Raw genomic sequence first — 13088 nt, 5'->3', positions numbered from 1 at the left:
CCTGCTGATGTCTATTTACAAGGGTCTCATTTAGAAAAATATCAAATGTTACAGACAAATGTACAAAAAAAGCAGTATAGAAGGTGTCAAGACATTATATGGTTTAATATGTTGATGTGGAGTATGCATGATTTAGTGATATAAAATGGTATATTAGGTAAAAAGGTTATATAATAGTATATAACCAAAGTATGTTTTATTTTTATAGAAACAATTACTTACAGGGGTCTAGAAAAGTATAAAACTATTTGCTCAGTACAAAGTTGATAGTGATTTTTACTGATTGGTGATTTTTATTTCCTTCTTTTTTCTATTTTTCCCCAGAGTTCCTTAAGTCATCACTTTGTATTCATAGATTAACAGTGACTTATAAATCAAAGAGAACTTAACTGAAAACTTGGAAATCCGCAAAACTACTTTTCGATGATTGGCGAGCTTAACCCTTCCTCTCAACTTCCGCCTGTTGGTTCCCAGAGTTTAGTCTAACAGAATCCTAAACTAGAAACATGAATATATGCTATTTTTTCATTCAGTGTTTCTTCTCTCCCCTTTTCTGAAAAGAATCTGGGATCCAAATCTCACGGCTCACAGACTCTCCCCGCATTCTCAGGGAGACTATGAATTTTTGTTTCCTGAGATGTAGCCCTATCGTGCTTTCATTGACCATCACACATTGATATAATCCCAATTATAATAGATAATAGAGCTGAAAGCATCTTGTCAACTCTGAAACATACAGCATGGATGGGCTCTATCCAGTGAATCGGCTTTGGCTCGTTCTATTTCCATCATAATATATGTATAGCGTCTCACTCCAAGTATTGCTTTTTCTTTCTTTTTTATTGTTTCCCATAGGGAAAGACACCCCAGGACCGAGCACAGCAGGCTGGGGACCCAGATTTGGCTGCTTACTTAGAAAGCCGACAGAACTATAAGATCATTGGCCATGAGGACCTGGAAACTGCTGTTTGACCCTGGTGAACGGGCAGAGAGAACGTGAGCAAGCATATGACCCATGCCCTCCCGGCCACTGGGCAGCTCCCCTGGAAGAAGCTGACAGCATCCATAGCTGCCTCTCTCCTGCAAGAATCTATCTGAGACCACACTACCAGGTTCTAAGGGCTACCAGGATGTACAACAGGACATGAGAGCCCATTGAGAAGGAGGCAGGCTACCTGGAGATTTGTGGAGTTCCACAAAATTTGATCCTTTTTGCTTTGAGCAAGTAGCATGAACTTCTGTGTTCACCTGTCTAATTTATGTTAACGATTCAAAGGATATTCATATAAATGGCACTGCTCCGTCCTCCCCATACTCATTCCTCTTTCCCCTATACCACACAATTCTACTGTAATCATCCATCAATTTAGAAATATGGTATCTCTTCTCTTTACATTCAGTCTTTATACCACAAGGTTGTCTGAAGGTCTTTTAAGCCCTCCTGAATGTCTTGCAGAAATATAAGTGTAAAACCACTTCCATTTTCAAGACTAAATATACCAAGACTACTTAGTGGCTTTGCATGCCCCCTCCAACCCTTCCTGTTTCATTATATAGGATGGGAAAGTGCCACATGGATAATGTCAACTTGAGTGCTCTGTCTCTGAGGTATGGTGAGGTGGCATGGGAGCTGTTTGTGCTTGGAGGTCCTTTAGAGAGGTTACCCGGGGTCAACCCAGGCAGTCTTGAAGGACTGTTTCAGCTTGGGCTGTTTGTACAGCTCCATACTGCCTATGAGTAGCCATCTTTGCCTTCTGCTGCAGTAGAGATGAGCCAAGGATTCAATAGAGGCCCAAAACTAGTGTGCAGAACCATGTGACAAAGTGCTGGTTAAATGGGAGGGTGGAAACCGTCTGGGAACTGTGGTTATGGGCAATGGAGCACTCTAACAACATTTACTTCTAAGTTTTGTAGAGTGATATTAGAAAGCCACCTAATTGACTTGAAAAAAAAAAAAAAACAAACAGCAAAGCAAAAGTAGCAACATTAGTCAAAATAATAAACTTGACCAGGAAAACAGTCTTGGGGGCTTTGTCTTGAGATATAGCTGCTAAAAGGATTCCATTTTTGGCTTTTCTTCTAAGAATTTGGTTTTCATGACTTCAAGGAAGGTTTGACCCAAGGACAAAGCCTCTGTCAGACCGCCAGGATGCCTGGCCCTTTCTGATGTGCTTCACCTGTTACTTGTCAGGTCCTGAGGCCATGCCTGACAACCTCATTTTCCACGTACAGGGTCGTCTAGTGTTTGCTTTCCCTCCTTTGTTTCCCTCTCACAGACTTCTTGGTACAAACCACTGTGACAGAAATGTCCACCTGCTACTGGAATTACCACTTCTAATCATGCCGTGGATCAGGTGGGGTCTGATAATTCAGTGAGGAGGAAAAAAAGTCTAACTTTCCAAAAATCTACTTGACTTAAGTCTAAGTCACAAATAAAAGTGGGGTATCTGAAGGCTTTTCTTCCAACTTCCTTCCATTTTGCTCTTGAACAGAGCAAAATGCTTGCTTTGTGTTTTTTTGCATGTGACTATGAATGGTCATTTCTCTCTCTTTAATCTAACAGTCCAGTGGGGACAAGTTGTTTATCCAAATCACATATCATTATTTTCAAAGGACACATATGGTATACCATATTAAGTCCAAATAGCCTTTCAGTGGGTAAAGTTTCATTACCACAGACTTTCCATAACCATTTCAAGATCAAACTGTTGCCATCATTTCCAGCTGTGGGAAAATGGGTTGGCTACGAGTAATGTATTTCCAGGCATCTGTCTCAGAAATGGAGCTCTCTCTTGGATATTACAGTGAAGGAAAAAGGGGTCTGGAGTAGATTGTTTCCAGGAGCTGGAAAAATAAATACTCTCCAAAAGAATTTAATCTCTGGGTTTCTGTAGTTTTTCAGTTGTTGGGGCTGTCAAGGAAATATTGTGATTAAAAAAATATAGTCCTTAGACCAGACGGGAACCTGGCTTTGAATGATGCCTTCCAGCCCCTGGGTTGAGCCAAACGTTTGACCAAGAAGTTGGTTACCCAGCTGACCACTGCTGAGATACGGGACTATATTTTCATCAACCACCATCTCACATTTCTCTGAGAATGCTTTAAAACAGTCCAGAGAAAATGTAGGGTACAGGTGGCTATGGGCCAATCCAAATAGCTCCAACTAAAGATATAAAGAAGACTGTGGCATTAAAGTAGATGAAATACTGATTACTTTAAGAGTCCTGATGTATCTGGGAATTTTTTTGCTCCAGAGAAAAGAAAGAACAAAAGTAACATTAGATCCTTATTTTTTGATGGGGAGGAATATACGATCTATTTCTGAAAAAAATAAATGACTCTAGGACTTGGGTTCCCCCCCAGAAAATCAAAAACATGAGCTGAACACATACATTTAATGATTTCAACGTGAAACATACCTCCTGTAGGATATTTTTAAATATTTTTTATGCTGTGTGTGATAATCCTCAGCTAAAGCCATGTATGGTCCAGGAATATGGTATCCCATTTAGCTGGCCATCAGGATGTACAGAAACAATTGTTGGGGTCCTGGTTCCGCAAACTTCATCAGACCAAAAAATATGTATGTGTACGCACAGAAGTGCCGCTTTCACACAGCCTGTGTTCAGCTCCTGTGCTGTGGTACTATTTCCTTGGGAATTTCACCTTAAGTTAGGATGACAGAAGGATGAAAAATGAAGTGTTATTGAAAGATAGCATTCTATAACTGCAACGGTAGACTTTTTTGCAAACCTATATTACAAAGTTGTGAAACAGCACCATTCTGGCTTTACCACATTCAAGGAGCCACTAAGAGCAGGAGAGGATTAGACAGTCAAGAAGGAAAGAAACTGCAGAACTGAGAATGTTGCCTTGAGATTTCTGGTTACCTTCATAGAGGTGATGACTGAAATCCAGCCAGAGTTTTGTAGCAGAATTCAGCTGCAATGAAATTAGTAACAACTGGAGAAAGGCCTTGTGCACCCTGCTGTTTCCTGCCTTCCCTGTAGCTGCCCAGGCAGGTTTGTCTGGTTGTAAGATGCTCAACAGGACATTTATTTGCATGGGGACCTAGTAAAGACCCCTGTGCCAAACAGATTTCTGAGATCTGTTTGCTAGATCCTTATGATATTCATGTCTTAGAAAGCAAAGGGGAAGCAGTTTATTACATGTCAATTTTATGAACACATTGTTTTCATTATGAAAGTAGCGCCTGCCTTTTTAATTCCACAGGCAGTATCACATGCAACACCAAGGCATGTTCTGTGCTGGTGTCCTGTCTCCATAACACTGTCAACACTAATAAACACAGCTGCTTGTATGTTATGTCCTAAGTGTCCTGCTCATTCATACACACATATCTGTAATATATATATGCACATATCTATCCATCCATACATATGTAGAAATGTTTTTATTTGTATACATACATGGGCATATATGCCACATACAACACATTTTAAAAGCATGCTCATCATCTTTATATGTGTTTAACACTAACAGACAGTGATTGAAAAGGTAACATAATTCTCATTTAATTTTTGCTTCCACCGTTCCTGAGTGTGGTTCTGTCCCTGCCTCTCTATGGTCTCATACGGCAGAGTCACAAAGTCCATGACTAAGAATTCCCCTAATTGTTTGTAAGTTGCCATCCATGCTTCATGAAACCAACCTTAGCCCTGAGACTTGTCCATGCTGTTTTTGGATCTCAAGTAGATAAAAGAGAGTTCTTTCTTCTATGATCCTACTACTACTTTAAAATTGAGTTTAAAAAGCCAACACTCAGTCAGCTTCCTAATGATATTTAATGAGAATAAGTTACTGTCAGGAAGGGGTAGTTACTTGGTTATGGTCTGGGGTCTGAGCAGCTTGTTTTCCAGTAGGGGCAACTAATTAAATCACCCAGAACAGCATGATATTTTATTCAGTTGTGCACTTTAAAAATAAAAATAGATCTTTGTTAAAATGGCTCATCATAACTATCAAATAAGACTGCTAATTGCTCTACTTAACTGAATTATGTTCATGTTAGGAAAAGAAAGTAGAAGAACATGTATTAAATTAGCTCTCTGATTATGCTATAATAATTATTTAGTATAAACTCGCTTCTGCCTACATCTCAAAAACACTGCCTTTGAATTTCTCAGAGCTTCTCAGCTCTGACCTCCACATTCAGCTGATCAAAAGTCTCCTTCTCTATCTTCTAGTCATCAGTAGTCTCCTGATTCCCCAGGATTCTGGCCATGGCAACCATCATGCCATTACTGTCCATCATTTTGTCACACAGCTGCCCAGATGTTATGACCAAAATATATCCAGATGAAATTTTTCTCTGGGTCAAGTGTCCATGTTGCACAAGTACATGTCCACTGACCTTGGTCATCTTAAGGAATTTTGACAGTCTTGATTCTGAGAAGTAAGCTATGAGGTTTAGCATATAATTTCTGTTCCAGTCACTCAAGAGAACACAATCATGGCCATTCCTCCCATATTAAATGATGTGAGCAACATGTACCTTTCACATCACCCTGAGGACTAGATTAAACATGAGTTACACCCTTGAGGGCCATCTGTGGATTTTAGGCTGTTGAGGTAGTTTAAGGAGAAACCTAAAAACAGAAATAAGCTAGGAAGTAGCACACTGGACATTTCTGGGATATTGAGATTCATTATACTGGTCCCAAAGAGGAAAAAGAGAAAGTAATTCTAAGATTATTTAAAAAAAATGTTTTACAGTAGAAACTCAACTACTGGATAATGTCTTCATGATGAATAGACTCCGGGCCCTAGTTAACTGTAAGTTCAGTCATGCCCATACAATCATATGTTCATGATCAGTCACACCTACATGTATTTGAACACTTCTTTCAAAATATTTATCATTTTTTCTGATGCAGACATTATATTGAGGACATAGCTATCTATGAATGCAATAGATAAAATTGATTTTAAGGAATTAGCAAACAAGGAGCAAAAAACAGACTCGAATAAATGTCAGTTCTGTGCATGGGATACTCAGGGTACCCCAGCACACCCTGAAAGTTCAACAGAGGCTTTATTGTGTTTGTTGCTCACTGGATAGCATGCTTTAGTTCTATAAAAGCAAAAGTTAAATAGGAAAGAAATACTTTTATTTTTGCATTTTCTTTTTCTTAAAATTGTGGTAATGTTCTTTAAAAAGTTTTTGAAACTAAGGTTTTAAGATGAAACTTAAACTTAAGATGAGACACTAATAAAGCAAAGGTTAAAATTCATCCCAGCCCTCAAGAGCAAACCCAGGGATAATAGGCAGAATTTTCAGTGGGTTTTTATTAAATACAAAGAAGATGAAGTATGAATTGCCAAGTCACACAGTGGGTATCCTTACACAGTTCTAAGATTTCAGCTCCTGGGAACATTTAAACAGAGGTTGCTTGACTACTTTTAGGAGTGTCATGATTAGGGATATGTGATTGAAGGGGGTGACATTAGATTTTATATTTTAAAAAGTTCTTTGCAAATCATTTGTTGGATGGCAGTATTTCATCTTAAGAATTCATGAGAACCTTGGTTTCTTAATTAAAACATCACTTTATAAATGAGAAACTTTGAAATCTTGAAGGGAGTGGCCTTTCGTTCTCCTTTAAAACATTCTAAAACTAACTAAGTATGATTTCAAGAGCTCAAGATAAAAAAGAAAATACATAAAGAACTATAAATTCAAAATGCTTCTAGAGACATTTTGGGATACTGATAAATATTTTTAGACATTCTCAAATAAAGCCCTATTAGAACTCTTACTGTTCTTCCAATATAAAAAGTACTGTGACTTTTTATTCTTAGGGTTAACTGTAATCTAACCACAGAAGAAAATTCTGCCTAAGGGATATTTAGGAGTTAAGTAAATGTACATGAACGTGATCATGGAAAATTGCTTGGTTTCTGGTACCAGCATGGTAATTGGTAGGCAGGAAATAGCCACAGAAGAAAGTAAGTGGTGATCTGGGGTTTCTCTCTACTTCAGAAGTTTCAGCACCTGGAGATCAGTGGAGTCTGAATTGGTAGCCTTTGGAAGCAGCAACAGTTAGAACTTTTGTTTCTTATCCCTTTATTGAAACAGACATATGACTCAACATGAAATGATTAAAAAAACAATTAAAATCTATACTATTAACAATTTCCACATTTTTTAAAAAGTTAGTGCTTTGATATTTTGATGCATTTTTGATACTTTTGAGCTTTGATAGTAATACAACCCCTTGAAGGGGATAATGCAGGTAATGAATTCTAAATGAATAAACCAAGTCTTGACATAGTGAACTCAACCTGCAGATTCACACAGTGATAGGATCTCTACCAGATGAGGGATCTTTAGACTGACAGAGAAGCAGAGCCTACATAGAGGCTTTCTAGGTAAATGAAATCCCACCGTTGCCATCAGTGATGTTTTGCACCAGTTGTTCAGATTTCTATAATAAAAAGGTTTCTCTATGGGGAAAAAAAAATTTACCTAAAATTCCACAGCCAGAGTTAATTAGCAGTGAGGAAGAGCCTAAAATCAGAACCTTGGAATTTCTGCTACCAAGGGGCATGTCAATTTAGACATATTTCAAGCCCAAAAATGTCATGTCAAAACTTTGGAGAGTATAATGGATTCCATGAGAAGAAATTAACACTGAGAATTTAATGATACCTCTATTTTATTTGTGATCATTTTTTTAAATACAAGTACTATTTCCCTCCCTGGAGGCTGATATTTTTTCAGAGTGCTACACCAAAAAATGTTGAGGCTGGCCCCCTATTCAAGGTCTGATTGATATGCTTATGAATAGGTATAGCAACAAAGTTTATCCTTCATAATCACGTACACAGAAATTCAGACACGTATGGGAAATCATGCTGTACTTGAAGTAGAAAAAATAGGCAGTATTCTCCCAGGATCATCTATTGGCAGATTGGTGTAAATGGATATTTGATCTGGAGAGAAGACAAGGTTAGGCTAGACTTAAGATCGTCTGAAGGAGATTGATCGTGTGGTACTGTTAGAATCCAGCTCTAAAGGATAAACACCTTGTACACTAAACCAAAGACAGCACAGAACAAAAACAGGTGTGAAAAGGTGATAGCTTTGTTATGTAAAGCTTTATGTTTCCAAACACTTCATCTATCAAAATCAGCAGGGCTTCCTTGAAAAAGAGAGTTCTTTATCACTGTTAATGTTTCTTCTAGTATTAAGATTGAGCAACAAACTCAGAGGTAATATAAGAGAAAATCCTTAACTGTGAAGGAACTTGGGGGCGAAAGACCTATATAATGTTTCCCACAATTAGTTTCCTATTGTTTTAGGCTGGAATAAATCTCGGTGAGAGATGATCTGCCCCCAGATTCCTGCCTAAAGGATGGCAGTCTTTTACAAAAAAATGAAAAATATGCCATTCATTACAAATATAGCCCAAATCATTTAGAAGCAGAGATTTCATGATGACAAAAGATTGCTCACATACACACATGCACTGTGAGAGTACACACACACACACACACACACACACACACACACATACACACACATATAGATATAGACAGACACATACACATACACTAAGAGCCAATTTTCCAAATCTGAATAAGATGCATATTTCCACTAAAGCAAAACCTCACAAATTTCAGATCTAAAATGAAAACAATGGGTCTAATATTTCTTTTTTGTTCTTTCTCTATTTGCTATCCATTTGTTTAGGGTTTAAAGTTGGGATTGGGGCTTAGAGAACAGACTGAAGATCTTGTTTTCTGGTAATAAAGAGTCAGGGAAGCTTTTCTTTATCTTTTTGTGATTAAGACTTATGCCTATGTCAATAGGCTAGTGCTTCCATTATGCTTCTATTTGCAGGGATTACAGTGCTAACCGACCATTTTTCTTTTCATCTGCTGTGGTAAGGTCTGTGTTCCAGATTTCTAGTTGTCTAGGGGTGGAGGGGGTGGGGAGAGTCAGTATTCAGATAATTCAAGAGATTGATCATATCCCTTTTCTCTCCTGCCCCAGTCCTTGCCCTTGGCTTGGGAAGGAAAAAGAAGAGCAGAGTTACAAGAAAAGACAAAAAATGTATTTTTTAAAGTCTCAGGTGTAGCACAGTAAGACAACTCGCATTGGTGTGAGTTCTCATGGCCTCTCACAAATAACAGATGATCAGCAAAAACTGATTCCTTCCCATGAAAATCAAACGTAGAAGACATATCTTTAAATCATGACTTCAAGGAGTATACCTTGGAAATTCCATTTATGCAGCATAATACAATTAGAATGTATGTGAGTGTATGTGGAACTTGGGGGGAAAACAGGATCAGCTAATGGATGGACTTTCTGGTAGACTTCCTAAAGGGTGGGGAACATTTTTTGAGAATCTCCTTCACTGCTCACATAAGGTTACACCTGCCCACAGACTTGTGGGGGAATATGCTAATACTTGAGAAAAATGAGGACAATTTGAGTTTTCTTCACAAATCTAAATATTTTTTTCTTAAAAATTCAGAGTAAGACTGTATGGGGGTGGTTTAAATCAAGCCTTTTCATTTTAAAATGATAGACATGCATTGTTTACAGGTGATTCCTATTTTTAAAAAGTAAAGCAACTTCAAAACACAGAAATGACAGCCCTACATCGATTTACTCTTTTTGTTTGAAATTTATAAGTAGGTCTCACAAATATATTGTTGAGATTTATAGCTTTGAAGACATATTCTGGTCTTGATACTTACTGCACCTTGCATAATGAATCCAAGTGGTTCTTAAGCTTTTGGGTTTTATAACATTTTCATTTGCTCCTCCCACCCCACCCCCCATCACTGGCAACATTTGGATGGAGTCACTAACCGCTAACTACATTCATGCATAATTTTCAGGGCATCTAATATCTTGTTGCTTGCTAATATCCTGGTTGTGAGTTGGTAAAGTGGAACTCTTGCTATTCTGGGGAGCAAAACGGAATTTATCAAAACAAAATACTCAAATGAAGTGGAATATTCTGAAAAAAGATATATTTGAACAGACAGGGTCCAAATTCACTCACACTTATTAGCTTAGCTGTTTATTTTTTTAATACCCAATGATTAAGTGAACAACCACAATGTTCTATGGACCACAGTTGATTCGAAAGTCTGGAAAGAGATTCCTGTGAAGCACTAGGTACCAGAGGCCAATCTCAGTTCCATCCCAATGAACAGTATTTGATGTAACTTGATTTTCTGAGGGAATATGATCCTCAGGTATCCAGAGGACCACTGGCTGTGGGCAGGTCACTCACAAAGGTCACAAGCTTATGAAGCATTGCAGTTAGGTTATAAAGGGCTCATTCATGCTTTCTGATTCTGTCCCATTACACCCCAGAGCCATGCTACTGCCCAGCTGCCCACTGGCAGGTGAAATTCCCCCAAATAGCAGCAGCTGTGGCAGTAGAAAGAGGAAATTTTATTTCCAGTTAAAGTAGGATCCAGGTAATATGAAGTGGAGGGAGGGTGGGTGGGAAGGGTGGGTTGGGTAAAGGGAGGAATGGAGTTCTTTTGTAATAAAGTCATAAAGTATTTTTCCCTAATTTTCTTGCATTTCCTATTTATATAAAGAATCTTGATCACTGTGTTGCTCTACAGAGATTTTCAATGGAATTAATTTGGGAGACTGAACTAATCTCTGAAAAAGAAATTGACTAGTTACAGTTACTTTTTGGACACTTTTTTCTGTATTGTGAATTGTGTGGAAATGTACAGAATAAAAATGAAATATGACGAATTTGTTTCCTCTCTTTCTGTTCAATGGTGCAGTTCGTCAAAGTATCTGATTTTTACAATCAGATGGCAAGCAAAGACTTGACAGATAGTATTTGAAAAGGGTCCTAAATAAAGCAGAAATGTTTTAGAAAACCAAAACTTATGCTTGCACAATGAACTAATGAAATCATATTTGCCTTCCATTTTCAATAAAAAATTATACACAAAAGAATCATTGTTAAAATATTGAACCTCAGGTGAAGAAGATATGAGTTTCTGAAAGATGGGAGTCAAATGACATAGTTCTATGATCACCCCCATCTCCTTTACAGATTGCAAATTGGTTCCAGTTGGGTATTCAGGCAGGGCCAACTCAGCCACAGCCTGCCAGACCTCTTGGTTAAGAAGACACAATTGAATATCAACTAGAATTAGAATATCAAGGAGCTCGGACACAGGAGTTTCAGAAAAAAAAGAGATCAAGACAGAGAACTCCACAGACCTGCAGTGGCTCCCTTGTAAGTGTTCACTAGATGGCTGGAGTATTTGTGTGTGAGAGAAAGTATCTGGACTTAAGAAATCTAAGAGGATTAAAAGATATCACGATCAAGTCTTCATAAAAGACATGGGGTAGGGCCCATTCCCCCCAGCCTCAATGGAAAAATCTAGAATCCACAAGGAAGTGAATCCTGTCCTCAACTGAGTTGACTCATAAAAGATAAAATATCATAGAGTTTACTATTGCCAGAATACTGGTTAAAAATCATAAAAATAACAAAAAATGAAAAATTGGTTTTGAGTAATTGAGCTTTATTGCCATGATAAAATATAAAATTCACATGTGACAGCCAATGCATAGTTATGCCTGTAGCAGGAAGGCGTAACATGAAAGAGGAGAAAAAATCAAAGCCTATTGAACTACTGAAGAATGGGTAAAATTAGAATTAATAGAAAAATGATATAAAAATTGTGTGTGTGTGTGTGTGTGTGGTGTATGAATGTGTGTGTATGTGAGAGAGATGTATGAAATGTGTGAAAGTGTGTGTGTGGGGTGTATGAACATGGGGGAATGTGGTGTGTGTGATGTAGGACTATTGTGTGTGGGGGGGATGTGTGTGTGGCATATGAACCTGTGGGGCACAGATGGTGCCAGAGGAGGATGCTGAGGGTTCTGCTCCATCGTGCTTTGCCTGCTCCTTGAGGGATCACACTCGATCTGGAGCTAGGCTGATGGCTACTAAGCCCAGAGAGCCTCCTGCACCTGCACCTTACAATGTTCAGGTTACAGGCACTGCCACAATCAGCTTTTTATGTGGATGAAGGGGGTTTGTACTCAGGACCTTGTGCATGTGCAGCAAATGCTTTTACCTGCTGAGCCATCTTCTTCGTTCCTAGTTCCTAAATAGTTTTTATAACTGCATTCCAGATGTGTTCAAAGAGTTCAAACAGAACACATAGAAAATTAAAAAGTCCAAGGCTCTAGAGATGACAATAACAATATATGACATCGAAAAAACAGCTAATTGTTAAAGAGCAGATTATATAGACACTGCTAAAGGGAAGCTCAATCAACTTGCAGGTAAAGCCATGGAAAGTATCTGAAAAGACATTGAATGAAAGATCTGAATTTTAAAATGTTCTCATTGTTTGAACATTTCTATGGTCTCTGGTACTGTGAAAGTCCTACTAAACTTAATGTGTTTTACTCTTTAAAGAAGAATTTTATCTATTTGTATAATAGAGTGGAAACATTTTGAAGTATAGTTAAAATAATTTCGAAATTTCTGAGAATTTCTAGGAATACAGATTTATTGTCCTTGATTCTCAAAAAATAACATGCAAGGAATTTAAAAACTCTAAGAAATTTTCTTTTTTTCACTCTATGCTGTAATTTTATGGTTGCTGAATAAATGCACACACACACACACACACACACACACACACACACATATATATATATATATATATATTTGGTCTTTTTAAGACAGGGTCTCTCTGTAGCCCCAGCTGGCTTGGAACTCACTATGCAGACCAGGCTGGCCTTGAACTCACAGAGATGTGCCTGCCTCTGTTTTCTGAGTGCTGGGACTAAAGGTGTGCACCACCACGCCTGGCTGTTTAAGGTTTTTTTTTTTTTTTAATTTTTAATAGCTACGTGATTAGAAGAAGCATTTCATTACAGCTTTAACATATTCAGTAACACACTCCAGAGCAAGAATACATCTCTTTCACAAGTGGGTGAAGTTTCTAGGTTCACAGTTGAGGTAATAGTTATACAATATTGAACTCAGTATAAGCCCTGTAAGACATAAAATTGAATGAGTTTTTAACCTTTAAAAAAGATCTCCATT

At 37.9% G+C, this 13088-nt stretch overlaps 1 protein-coding gene across 1 annotated transcript in view; it reads left to right on the top strand.

Moving 5' to 3' along the window:
* Positions 1-10462, top strand: part of Dgki (diacylglycerol kinase iota) — a 318581-nt gene extending 308119 nt beyond the window's left edge. Inside the window, exon 33 of the mRNA XM_017795687.1 lies at positions 856-10462. Within this exon, the coding sequence (XP_017651176.1) occupies positions 856-972 (117 nt within the window). The 3' untranslated portion in view covers positions 973-10462. The remainder of the gene's footprint in view (positions 1-855) is intronic.
* Positions 10463-13088: the final 2626 nt, after the last annotated feature.

Source organism: Nannospalax galili, unplaced genomic scaffold (assembly GCF_000622305.1).
Source record: "Nannospalax galili isolate Female #2095 unplaced genomic scaffold, S.galili_v1.0 scaffold307, whole genome shotgun sequence".
Lineage (NCBI taxonomy): Eukaryota > Metazoa > Chordata > Mammalia > Rodentia > Spalacidae > Nannospalax > Nannospalax galili.
Note: the sequence above shows the minus strand (reverse complement) of the source record. Positions and strands in the feature narration are given on the sequence as shown.